The sequence below is a fragment of the Danio rerio genome, chromosome 8, assembly GCF_049306965.1.
Source record: "Danio rerio strain Tuebingen ecotype United States chromosome 8, GRCz12tu, whole genome shotgun sequence".
In the NCBI taxonomy this organism is placed as follows: Eukaryota; Metazoa; Chordata; class Actinopteri; order Cypriniformes; family Danionidae; genus Danio; species Danio rerio.
Window position 1 is genome coordinate 34,162,804 of NC_133183.1, and position 13,629 is coordinate 34,176,432.

Consider the following 13,629-nt stretch of genomic DNA (forward strand, 5'->3'; position numbering starts at 1 on the left):
CAAAAATGCAGTTTCCTCTAGTGCTGGGGTTCCCAAACTTTTCAGCCTGCGACCTCTAAAATTGTCACCTTAGAATTATTAGGTTCTATCTGACATTTTTGTCAAAATTGAGTTATTGACATTCTTATTAAATGACATCTTATTTACATTATAAATGTTTTTTATAAGTTATAAGTTGTTTACATTTTAGGACTTTTTATTTAAAAAACAAATGTTACACACATACTGTTTGCTATGGAATGCAAAAACTTTAAAGCTCAATATCTCAAAATCATTCAGAACGCAGTTAGAACCTTATAATTCCAAGGTGACTAAAAAACAATGCTAGTGGCTCGCGACCGCCACATTCCTCGAAGGTGGTTAAAATATACAAAGGTTGCACACAACAATAGGCCTATATACTGTTAACACAAGCATATTGACAACACAAAAAAAGTGCAAAAGTCTAACAACCATAGGCTATAATTTTCATAGTCATTAATTAATTTGTTTAATTTAATAATAACCTCACCTAAAGAGACTGGTGGGCACAAGTCAGCAGAAGTCTATGCTTGGTTTAATTAGTTAAATAATATATATTTCTTTATTTATACAGGGACAATGCACACCATAACATGTTGTGCCAGAGTTAGCTATAAAGCTAATTTACATCTGTAGTCCCTGGGCAGGAAATTGTAACAAATTTAACAACAAAAAATAATACATTATACACTTACAATAGAATACATGAAATACATCATTATCAATAAAATCAGAGGCTGCATATTTGATTTTGTTTAAGCCAAATTTTAAGAACAGATTTAAAATTATTCAAAGTGCTACTCTCTCTGATATGCACTGATATTTTATTCCATCTTTCTGCTGCTCTGACTGAAAAAACTGATTGTCCAAAAGCAGTTCTCTTAAGTTTAACTGAACAGTCACCTAATTTTGTCATCACCACTCAGAGATCATCCTCGATGTTCAGTTGTAGCCTATATTCATTTTTAATGTGTTTGATTGCTACAAAGGTGTCAGAAAGTTTAACCTGGTGCTATAAAAATCAATCTGCTGCATCTGACACTATTGCTGTGTTGTTTATTTATTTAAATTTTTTAAATGGGAAAAGATTTTTAAAAAAAAATTAAATAAAAAAATCGGGCCTGTTTTTTAGCAGTTTCCTGCTCTACAGAACATAAAATTAGACAGACATCTCATCCATCAACACAAACAATCACCAAACATATAAAATAGAGAAAAGCAGGCTACTACCTCAGTGGCTACAGTGATAGTTGACCATCAGATGACGAGCATGGGATTTTTTTTAAATGTCTCAGTGTTGGTATTGTTTTTAGATGTTGTGGGATCTCATTCCAGGCTTTTGTGAATACAAAAAAGAAAGATCTCTGTCCATAACAGTTTTTAAAAGCCGGCAACGGCAAACATCCATTTGTTGAAGATCTGGTGGAAAGATCAGTCCTTGTGTTAAGTTTTGGTACCAAAGCACAAAGGGCTGCTAAGGTAGCGCTTCTGTTAATCTAATGTAAACAAAATAAATTACTAAAAGGCTGATGGCTTTTTATTTGCATGTTGGTGTTTTTTATGTAACTTGTAACTACTATTTTTTTTTACCTCCTGTGGGTTATGGATAAAATATGGTAATTCTAATAGTTTAGTAAAATTTATTTTACTTTTGCAAATCACCAAGGGACCCTCTGTCATTGTCCCATGACCCCCATGTTGGGAGCCATTGCTCTAGTCTAGAGGATCTGTAATCTGAAATCTGCAACAAAACGTACCATGAGCAACGTTTTTTTTTTCTCCTCGTTTTACAAAAATATATGCTGATGCATGTATTTCCAATGAGCCTCGGTTGGTTTACCATAACTGAGCCATGTGATTGGCTAATTAGATATTTGCATTAATAATCAGATGGAAAGGTGCATCTAGTACTGCAAGGGGAATGTATGGCACTTTTTTGCCAAAATATGTCCATGAAAAATGAGCGCAAGCTGCCAATAAACCACCAAGGTGAAACTATTTCAGTTCTATTTCTTGTTTACAATGGCAATGATACACACTGGCCATCAGTCGCAACACAATGACAGGTTAACCAGTTGATGAAACAAGGTTAAACAAGGTTACGCCAGAACTGCCCTGCTGTCTAAAGCTCCTGGCATCAATTTTGTGTGGGAATGACTGCACAAATATCTCCCTGTCCGCAACATCAAAACGGTTTTGTGCTTAATGGCTGCGATGATTTGAAATAAACCTTTTTAAATTCAAACTTGTTCCACGCTGGGAAATGTGATAAAAAGGGGACATTTTTCCTTTTAATCCATTTTGTGCATCATTAACCAGGAGGAACTTACACCTTCCCTGTGTCAGTGCAGATTTGTAGAGCAATAGATCTTTCTGACTTTATCTAGTGAATGTTTGGCACCCCACCGCCTGTTATGCTCAGACTGATTGCTCGCTGTGTCCATTTCCTCGATCTCTCGCCACGCTCTTCTTTCAAAACTGCTCTAATAACTGTGCAACTTTCTGCAGGAACACTAATGTAATTCAATGTACTGCTGCTTTTGAGTACTGCAGAGTCAAAGTGTTCCAGGTATGTGTCCAATAAGTAAAAACATCAAAACAAGGCAAAACCAAAGCTGTTTGTTCCATCGTCCCTAAGTGGTTACATCATGCCAATTACGTTAACTAGATAATAGCCTCTCCACCTCTTCTTAAAACATTGCAGTCTTTCAGGGAAAGTAGGTGTAAGATTAGTTAGATTAATATTTGATGAATATTAATATTTTGAAAGATGAATATTTTGGTAACTTTGACTACTTGTACCAATTATGCATTGGGAAATGGTGGTGTCCATCTGCAAAGTGTTTAAATGTCTTTAGGCACTTTGACACATTCCTCTTTTATAAATTATTATTTTTTTACATTAAACATGCACTGAACAGATGTATTTGACCCCTGCGCTCATGAGATGTTGTAGTTTAGGCACGGCTAGGCAAGGTTGTGGTCTTAGAATTCTGTAACTTCTGTTTGTCCTAAGGGTAAAAAAAATCACCACCTTCACTAAATCTTTAAAATATGGCAGCTAAATTTAATTCCAATCCATAAACTAATTTTGCAACAACCTCATCATTCATCTTAAACTCAGAGAATGGCTAAGCCTTCCCTCATTAGTGTTCATTATTTCATTAATATTTAATCATATTTGTTTTTCAAACATGCTAAGCAATTTTTGCAAGAAAACATTAATATAATTAAAACAGCAGATTGTGTATGTGTGTGTGTGTGTGTGTGTGTATGTGTGTTTATGTGGTGTATAAATGGACTTTAAGTTGGCAGATAAAAATTTAAGAACAAATTTTTTCTCATACGCTAGTCATGTAAAGACTTAATGAAAAAAAAAAGATTTTGTTTTTTCTAATGTTGGGGTAATTTTGGAAAAATTCCTCAAACTTCAAGATTAACAATATAAACAATCAAGAAAAAAAAAAAAACTTTTTTTCCTTCTGTTAAAATGGTCACAGATCATTTTTTCAACTTACAAGTAGATCAACAGAAGGTTGTAAAAAAGCGTTTAGGTTAAGTGTTTAGGTTAAAATCACCTAACCTTAAGTTCAAAATAATTTTAAAATAACACTGTGTCCAACCCATTTGCACTGTCATGAGATGTTTAAAAGTATTATTTCCAGAGTTTATTCTCCTGAAGCAGCATTGATGCCAATATTTAATGAGCTACAGTAATGTCTCCTTTACAAATAGCTCTATGACAAAGACAATATCATACTGATGAGGTTCTTTTTAAAGGATCAATTTGGAAGAATAGGATTGCCCATATGGGAATGGCTTATAACAATATTTTTCATATCCTCCCTGACCTCAAGTTACTTATGAAAGCCTGTATTGATTGAAAGCAACAGATTTATGTACATTTTTAAATAAAGTCAACTACATACTTTAAAAACAACAGGTTTACTATTTTTCTTTTAAATAATGTCAAGTAATCGCTTTTTTAACAGTGTATGATTTAGCTATTAATGTTCCAAAGCTAAAAAGGCAAGTACTGTAGTTGTACAATAAAATGTCTAAAAGTACAAAATAGACTATTCTCAACAGACTATTCTGTTTGAGGAAGTTAAATTGTTTCCATATTGATAAACAAATGATGATCTTATTTTATCATGCTGTTCTTAAATCAGTTTTATCTTTTACTTTGGTGTCATGAATTGAGAACCTTTCTGTTAAATATAAAAACACACCAAATCAGACAGTTAAGTGGTCCAGTAAGCTGATTGGGGTGTCACTTGTGTACACCAGGCAGCTGAAGAGAATAAACAAATTCAATTTTAAGTCACACAGCTTATTCTGTGTGTGTGTGTGCTTATTATTAGGGCTCTATTTTAACGATTTAGGCGCAAAGTCTAAAGCGCATGGCGCAAAAGCAATAAGGGTGTGTCCAAATCCACTTTTGCTATTTTAAGAACGGAAAAGTACTGTCTGCACCCTGCCACATGGTCTAACAAGGTTGTGCTTATTCTCTTAATGGGTAATGAGTGCGTTTTGAGCATAACGTGCATGAAGCCAATCTGGGTCTAATCTCCCATTCCCTTTAAAAGTCATTTGTGTCACGCCATGATGCATTTGCTATTTACATGGTTGACTTTGTAAGTGGAATAACTGAATGCTTCACTAGCGAGAAAACAGTTCAACAAGCCACATGCAGGTCAAGGATAAAGAATAAGCCTCCTCTATTCAGCTTCTTTCTCTTCAGTTTACTTTTACTTTTTACTGTTTACCTAACTTTTAAGTAGGGAAACGGTGGAAACTCACTCCGTTGAGGACATCCATTAGCCTATATATTTAATTTCGTTTGTCAAGCACAAAGATGTTTTAAAACTATTTCTAAATTCATTTCTAATTTACAGCAAACGAATAAATAAACAATAATAATAAAGTGTGGTCAAAACACTGAGTTATATCCAAACACACGTCTGATTCCAATGCTCCATATGGTCTAAAACCTGACAGGTGAACAAATGTAAACTTACTTTTATTAAAACAAATATAAATATGCATCTATTACATAGCACTGCTATCAATAATAACATTACACAAATGCAAACTGTCATGACTAAACTGAAAAAGTCATATTTGTGAAGAAAAAAATTTTTTAATGACAATTTAATCCTTTATTTTTTTATGTAAAGATTTTTGTGTATTGCTGTATATGTGTGCAATAAGCGATGTATAAGCTTGGACACTCATAGGCGCATAACTAACACACTCTGCGCTGGACTTTAGACCAGCTTTTAGTTGGTCAATGGCACGGTCTGTTTCAGTTAACACACTTCCTTTATATACCGGAACACCCATGAGTCCACAAAGTGGTGCAAATGGATTTGATATTTAAACAACAAGATGCAAAATGTGAAAATAAGAGTTGCGCTGGTCTGATAGTAGCAACAAATCGTACCATACATGCCTTGTGCCTTATTTCACCGGGTGTATGATATGCCCTTGGGAGTTTCCTTTCTTCTGGTCGCTGGCTTTTAGTGTAAAGCTTTAGAACTAATCAATACAAAAATAGTTTCATACCAACAGCCATTAGACAGTTGAACAAGGCATAAACTAAAGTGTGTTTCTGGATCTTCCAGTTTTTATTTTATATATCGTTTCATTAACTTAATTTTTTTTATTTATTTTGGGGGGTTGATGGGGTCTTGACTATTTAAGACTTTTCTTTTAAAGAAACTGTTTTCAAAGTCTATGTTTTATGCCCTTTATGCCCATCACGATTGAGATTTTGTGTGGCATTGTGTTATGAATGTGGACTCAAAGTAACCTAACCTAAGCTAAATAACTGAAAGTATTTAAACAAACAATAGTACACAAAGTAAAGGTATCATTGCAATGTCTATATCCAATCAAACAAAATGAAAGATGAGTGGCCCCTCATCCATGTTTGCAAAATGTTTGATTAAATAAAAAGTCACAGTTGTCATTTTCGAGTACTCTGGTGCTGGCGTTCATCCCACGACATTCTCGAACAAAGAAACAATGTCATAAAAGACCACAGAGTAAAGGCTGCTTCTCACAAGCTCAAAAATGTGCTTCATTTCAAACCAGCTGCTGCCAGCAACTATCAAACAGCACCAAGGCTGTTTTATCATACAGACAATTAAGAGAAATGACTCACTTAAAGCCGCTCGAACAGGCTTTTGAACTGCTGCACTTCACACAGTAAATTTGATCATTTTCAGCTGTTGTGCAGAAGCTGTTGTTGTTGGCAGGTTTTCTATCAGAAGCTCCACTCAGCTGAAACATGCTCGATGTGGGTGTTACACAAAAATAAAATTAGGAAAGGAAAATCCTCTGCAAAGCTCTGCAATGGCATTTTGTTTTCTTGCTATTGTTTTTATCTAAACACCACGGGTGACATGGATCCCATGAAAAAGCAGGAAAACAAAAAACAATAGACCGCACAGTTTACCACACACTATGCAGTCCTTGTAACATGTATTGCTCATTGCTACTGTTAAAGGAGGCTGCGATGAATTGATAACCTTAACTAATTAACTGCAAATATATAAGTATAGATTGTTTTGTTAGCTACTGTTCATTGAAACTGGCCCTATATCATGCACCAAAAAATAAAAAATAATGTATGTTTGTTTACAATAACCACAGAACTACAGCACATACAGAAATGTGGGAAACCAGCATTCAAAAATTACAATGTACTCACTATTTACTCACCCTTAAGTGATTATATAAACTCTGAGTTTATTTCTGTTGAACACAAAAGAGGTGTTAAAGAAAGCTGAAAACCTGTAACCATTCACTTCCATGGTAGGAAAAACAAACACTATGGACGTCAAAGATTACAGGTTTCTATCTTTTTATCAAAATATCTTCTTTTATATTCATGAGAAGAAACTCAATGGTTTAAAGCAGGTGAAGGAAAAGTAAATGATGAGAGAATTCATTAATTTTGGAGTGAACTGTCCCTTTAAGTATTCTCATTACTTCTTAAAGTAGTGACCTATAACTAGGGCCAGATGGAATCTGCGGATGTGTTTTGCTATTTCTGCTGAGAATTTTGGTAAAAATGTGCGGATTTCAGCGGAATTATTTTGGGAATACCATAACTAAAACCTTAATATGTGAAATAAAAAAAATAATTTATATTTAACTTTTAATTTATGTTAAAAATGCAAATCCAATTAGATACACTTTATTTGGTAAACAAAGCAGGTCTCTCATATAATATATCTACTAAAAGACAGAAAATATTACTTTACAAACTGCATTGTGCATAAATCAGATAAACATTTTCATTTTAGTCAATAATATTACTGTAATTAATTTAAAAACTGATTAAATATAGATTTGCACACATTTACTCAAGCAAATAAACAGAATTAATGATGGGAAAATTTGGGGAATTCTGTGTGCGCAGATTGCCTGTAGGCCTACCTATAACCTGTCTATTGTTAATATATTGGCTGTTTATTTGGACTTACAAGGTACATATTCTGCATGATCTTTCCCTTATCCCTAATCCAATCCAATGCCTAAACCTACCTACAGTACAACTTTAATTCTTCCTTATTGAGCTAAAGGTAATAGTTCATCGTTTGTTAATAGCTAGAATTTTACCTGACAGTAAAACCTGACCACAGTAAAGTGTGATTTGAACATTCTGTTGTTTTGGACATTTATTATAAATCTTTAGATTAAAGGAGAGTGATTAGAGACCTGTTTAAAGAGATGCCTGCATGTTTATTATTTTAGTATTGTGATCTCATGATCCCTCACACTCCGCTAGTGTCTGAAGGGAAAGGCGCATTTGAGTTTTACTGGATCTGGCACCTATGGTCGTGAGCTTTGGGTCATGACTGAAAGTACAAGATCTCGAATACAAGCGGCTCAAATGAGTTTCCTTCGTAGGGTGGCAGGGCGCACCCTTATAGGGTGAGGAGCTCTGTCACCCGGAAGGAGCTCGGGGTAGAGCCGCTGCTCCTCCACATCGAAAGAAGTCAGCTGAGGTGGCTCAGGCATCTGTTTCTGATGCCTCGAGGACGCCTACCTAGAGGGGTGTGCCAGGCATGTCCCACCGGGAGGAGGCCTCGGGGAAGACCCAGGACATGCTGGAGGGACTATGTCTCTCAGCTGACCTGGGAACCCCTCAGGATCACCCCGATAGAAGCAGGAGGATATGTTTGGGGGAGAGGGAAGTCTGGGGCTCTATCCTAAGACTGCTGCCCCTGCAACCCGGCCCCGGATAAGCGGATGAAAATGACATGACATGATGACATGGATCTGGCACTTAATTTTTGACACCATCTCAAGTCAACGTGGATGAGTTCAGGCAAAAGATCCGAACAAGAGACGAATCATTCAATTGACTCTGATTCAACTTTTAAAAAATTCAGTTTTAAACTAGAAGCACTTTCAGATTTAAACCTCAGCTGGATGTTTTCACTCAGTTAGAGCTGTGTTACACACTGCACTTTTCAAAAACCCATAATAGGGACTTCTTAATGAAAATACAGTTGTTTATTGTTAGTTCATGTTAACTCATCAACTATACCACCAAGCATGAATTCTGTTAATAATGCATTAGTAAATGTTGAACTATGATTAATAAATGTTGTACAAGTATTGTTCCTCATTTGTTCATGTTAGTAAATACATTACTAGCATGTGTGACCTATTTTGTTTTTCACTTTAAATGTTTAAAAATACAGTTTATTTTAAATCCCCAAATACCCACTATTATTTATGTTGTTCCTTTGTGAGCATCACGATTAGTGCACATAGTTCAACTGTTGCCTCTAAAATTAAATCACAAAACATTGTGCTCTCATACCCATAATATTCTGGCTACTGGAATTGATTTAGCCAATTTACAAGTAAAAAACGGATCGGCCAGGGTAAAGCATGCATCACTACTATATCTTCCACCTCTACTTGTCAACTGAAAAAGTAATACATCGATTTGTATTTGGCCAATCAGCCATAATAGACTTCATCAGCACCTTCCATCTCTCATCAATAGCAGCCGCTTGGTGACATTTTCCATCAATAGGCATGCGTGTAACATCTGTGACCTGAGAGCCGGTGTGAAACACTCACCAGCTTCCTCCTCTTGTCCTGTTCTGTTGGGGGTTCCTCGTCATCTGTCAGCTTGGGCTCTTCAAAGTGGCTCATCAGCATGCAGCTACAAGACAGGCAGCCAGACAGACACAGTGTGTAAAAGGAGTGAGCACAAAGTAGAGAAATTACATTCATGTTACACTTCATTTCTAAACTGTGGCATTCCTTCGGCAGCTGTATAATCTCTCACTCTATTTATGAATCCTCTTTTGACACCCCACTGAGGTATGCATGAGGCAGGTTGTGTATCCATCCTGCCTGGAAATGATAAAGTGCCTCAAGAGGTGAACATAAGGGTACAGAAACATCCTGAAGTCATGAAATATTGGCTGCCTTGCAGCATCATTCACATTTCATGACTTAAAAAAAAAAAAAAACATACTGTATACTGATCTGCTGCATCACATGCTTCATAAAATGTTTTTAGGTAGGATAAGGAAAACTAACAAATAGAGAGAGACTGTAAAATTTAAATAGAGATCCAGTAATGCAATCAAGGGCACCTAGTTTTCCCTCTTTTTCAAGATTTAAGATAAGTGTTTTGTGTCTCCAGAATATGTTTGTAAAGTTTCAGCTCAAAACACCCAACAGATTATTTATTATACCTTTCAGAATTTTCTGCTCTGAACACAAATGTAGCTGTTTTTGTTACCCATTCCCATGTGCCTGTCAGAGTGTGCCTCAATCAGCACAGTGAGAGACATAAAGGAAGCAGATCTCACGTAATGTTTGTGAGAAATACTACAGTAAGAACTTTACCAATGAGTATTTGATGTATTTGTTATGGAGGTCATTTTAGCCTTTCTGCAACGATTAGTCACACACAATGTCGTTACAAAGTGCTCTCACACGCACACACATACATACATACATACATCCATCCATACAAATATATACATATCTAGATTATTATGAATGAATACTTGTAAATTTGCTGATTATTATTATTATTATTATTATTATTAAGTTTTATGCATACATGTTAATTGTTTAATGTAGTTTATTTTGATTTATTATTTTTTTATTTGTATTTCTGATTTTATTACTATTAATATTCATTTTATTTTTAAATTATTTATTTACTGTGTTTACTATGTTTTTAAATATATATGTATGTTATTTTAAATGTAAGCTTTAGAAATGCTTTGGCAATACATTTGTCATGCCAATAAAGCAATTATTGAATTAAATTGAATTGAGAGAGAGAGAGAGAGAGAGAGAGAGAGAGAGAGAGAGAGAGAGCGAGGTACACACGCACATCTACGTTATTAGAAAAGAATCAATGTAAATAAACTGATTTTTACTATTTATATTACAGTTTTATCCATATATGTTGATTGTTAAATGCACAGTTTGACTTATTATTATTATTATTATTATTTATTTACTACTACTACTTTTTTATATATGTTTAAATGATTTTTTTTTATAAATATGTATGTTATTTTTAATGTAAACTTTACTTATGCAAATAAAGCAAATATTGAATTGAATTGAGACATGTATTCTGTAATCCTCAATGATATGCAGTATAAACAGTTGAAGTCAAAAGTTAGCCCTCCTTTGAATTTCTTTTTATCTTTAAAATATTTCGGAAATTATGTTTAACAGACCAGGAAAATTTTCACAGTATGTCTGATAATATTTTTTTCTTCTGGAGAAATTCTAATGTGTTTTATTTTGGCTAGAATAAACGCAATTTTTAATTTTTTAAAACCATTTTAAGGTCAAAACTACTAGCCCTTTTAAACTATTTGTTAGATGGTCTACAGAACGAATCATGGTTATACAATAACTTGCCTAATTACCCTAACCTGCCTAGTTAACCTTATTACCCTAATAATCCTTTAAATTGCCATTTAAGCTGACTACTAGTATCTTGAAAAATAATTTGTAAAATTTTATGTACTGTCTTCATGGCAAAGATAAAATAAATGAGTTATTAGATATGAGTTATTAAAACAATTAGGTCTAGAAATTGTTGAGAAAAAATCTTCTCTCCGTTAAACAGAAATAGGGGAAAAATAAATGGGGCTAATAATTCTGACCTCAACTATATATACACACAGCAAACAAATCATTCAGGATTGCAAACACACAGCCTGTCTATGACATAAATCAGAACTAAATCAGAAACAGCAGCAAACATTGTGACACAGGTCACAATCACTTCTACTATTACTGTCCATTTGTTTCAAGACAAACCCTGCCATGACACCGCATGCCCTTGTCCAGCATTTTCCAGGTCATTAGGCAGACAAAACGCTTCTGTGGAGAAGTGTCATCAAAAACAGACTCAAACTTACTCTTTGAAGGTGGCTGTCTCAGGGTCTTCCGTCATGACATCGTGCAGTGCCTCCACGCTGATGTTAATGATCCCGCAGAACTTGTCCTGGATCACGCTGAAAAATGATTGCAGTGGAAAATGTTATTCAGAGAAAGAACACAACGCTCTATCATTCACCGTACTGACACCACTGTGACAGAGAAATGTTTTAGGGGGTCTTCACGCGCCTTCCCATATCTTCACGCTGGCAATTTTAGCAGTCAAAACTAACAGGAGAAATATTTCACAATACTCAATAACAGTTTTGGCACAGACAATATGGCATTTAATACATCCGAAGAGTTCAGATGGAAAAACCTCAAAGTGTCATCTGATATTTCCATAGAAAAGGAGCATCCTTAGTTTATGTTGAGTTATGTCAATTTGAAAAACCACGAAAAGAATGTATTCTTTGTCATAAATGTGAAATTGCTAAACCAACACCCAGGAGCTCGATAAAAATACTTATATACAGTAAGAAGAACAATTTAGAAGGTATTTAGAGTTTTTTTCATCAGAACTCTTTATTTTTAGTCAAAAAGTACTACAAACAAGTAGCTGCCTTCAAGTAGGGTCAAGCAACTTTTTCCATTTTATTGAATAACACTAGTATTAGCACTAAAATATAAGTCAAAGTTTTATCTTGTAGGTCAAATTGACCTGAAAATCATATAAAAATTGTGAACATTATTGAGTGCATTTGTAGGATAGGTGTATAAAGGGAATAACTTCTTCGTTGCTAAGTTTAAATTGATGTAGAATGGCACTATCAACTGGGCTTGACATTAACATCCTCCAATCCATCAAATGTAGGTAGATTCCAGCTGTGGTGGGTAAGACCACTCAGGCGGGTTAAGAATACTCTTTAAATTGTAGTTTTCTTAAAAGCTATTCATTCATACATCTTCCTTAGGCTTAGCCCCTTTGTTTATTAGGGGTCGTCATACCATAATGAACTACCAACTTATCTAGCATGTTTTACACAGCGGATGCCCTTCCAGCTGCAACCCAGTACTGGTAAACACCCATACTGTGCACACTCATTCACACACTACAGCCAATTTACCATATTCAATTCACCTATACTGCATATGTCTTTGGACTGTGGGGAAAACTGGAGCACCCGAAGGAAACCCTGCAAACAAGGGGACTTCACACAGAAATGCCAACTGGCCCAACAGGGACTTGAACCAGCGACCTTCTTGCAGTGAGGCAACAGTGCTAACCACTGAGCCACCATGTCCACCCCTCTTAAGAAGCTATGTTAAATAAAAACAAAAAGTGTAATTTGAAAGTAAAAAACCTTCCATGAGCAATCCCTACAACAAAGTGTTTGCTCTTATGCACTAGCAACGTCACACAATACACAAAGACGTGAAATACAAAAGAGCTGGTTTCACACTGTGTTGTTTTAGGTCAAGTATTTGATTAAGGTAAATTCCACGTATTCGCAGCAAATGCATCTTGCATTCCATATCATTCATGACGCACAGTAATAATTTGTCTCTATTTGTGTTTGGAATGACTTTGTATGAAATTTACTTGCAAAGAGAAGGAATGAATCTGATGATGAAAGCTATTATGATGACATTAATCTACGGTACCGCTCTTTTACAGCAACATTCTCATGTCACGTACTTTACACAAGGCGCATAAAATGTAAATTTGAGTTTTGCGAATTGTAACTGATTACCCATAATGCTTTTTGTTCTTAGTATTTTGGTGCAGAGATTTTTTTTTACTCTGCAGCACTACAGTATTTACTGCCGTTGTTAACTTTTCTTTTTAAATAATTAAATAAATAGTTAATAGTGAAAAACTATATGGTGCTGTTGGAGGAAAACATTTCTTGCTCCTCTAAAATAGCCCAAAGTGGCTCAATAATATTCATAATATCTGATAACTGTGCAGACCATGGGAGATGTTCAACTTCACGTTCATGTTCATAAAACCACTCTTTCACCAGTCTTGCTGTGGGTATTGGTGCATTATCAGCCTGATACACAGCACAACCTTCAGACTTCAATGTTTGAATGATTCGTTGCACATGGTCGTCCAGAATAGTTCAGTAGTCCTTGGCAGTAGGGCGGCCATATAGACTAAGGCCTAGGGAATGCTTTAACATTGCAGCCCAAACTATCACGGATCCC

At 35.2% G+C, this 13,629-nt stretch overlaps 1 protein-coding gene across 2 annotated transcripts in view; it reads right to left on the reverse strand.

Annotated features, from left to right (window-relative positions):
* The window catches only part of ipo11 (importin 11), a 327,032-nt gene that overhangs the window by 41,322 nt on the left and 272,081 nt on the right, over positions 1-13,629 (reverse strand). For both annotated transcript variants that reach the window (XM_005167156.6, NM_001159661.1), the window contains 2 exons: positions 11,460-11,555; positions 9,133-9,217 (listed from right to left, as the gene is read on the reverse strand). In XM_005167156.6, the coding sequence (XP_005167213.1) occupies positions 9,133-9,217; positions 11,460-11,555 (181 nt within the window). The remainder of the gene's footprint in view (positions 1-9,132; positions 9,218-11,459; positions 11,556-13,629) is intronic.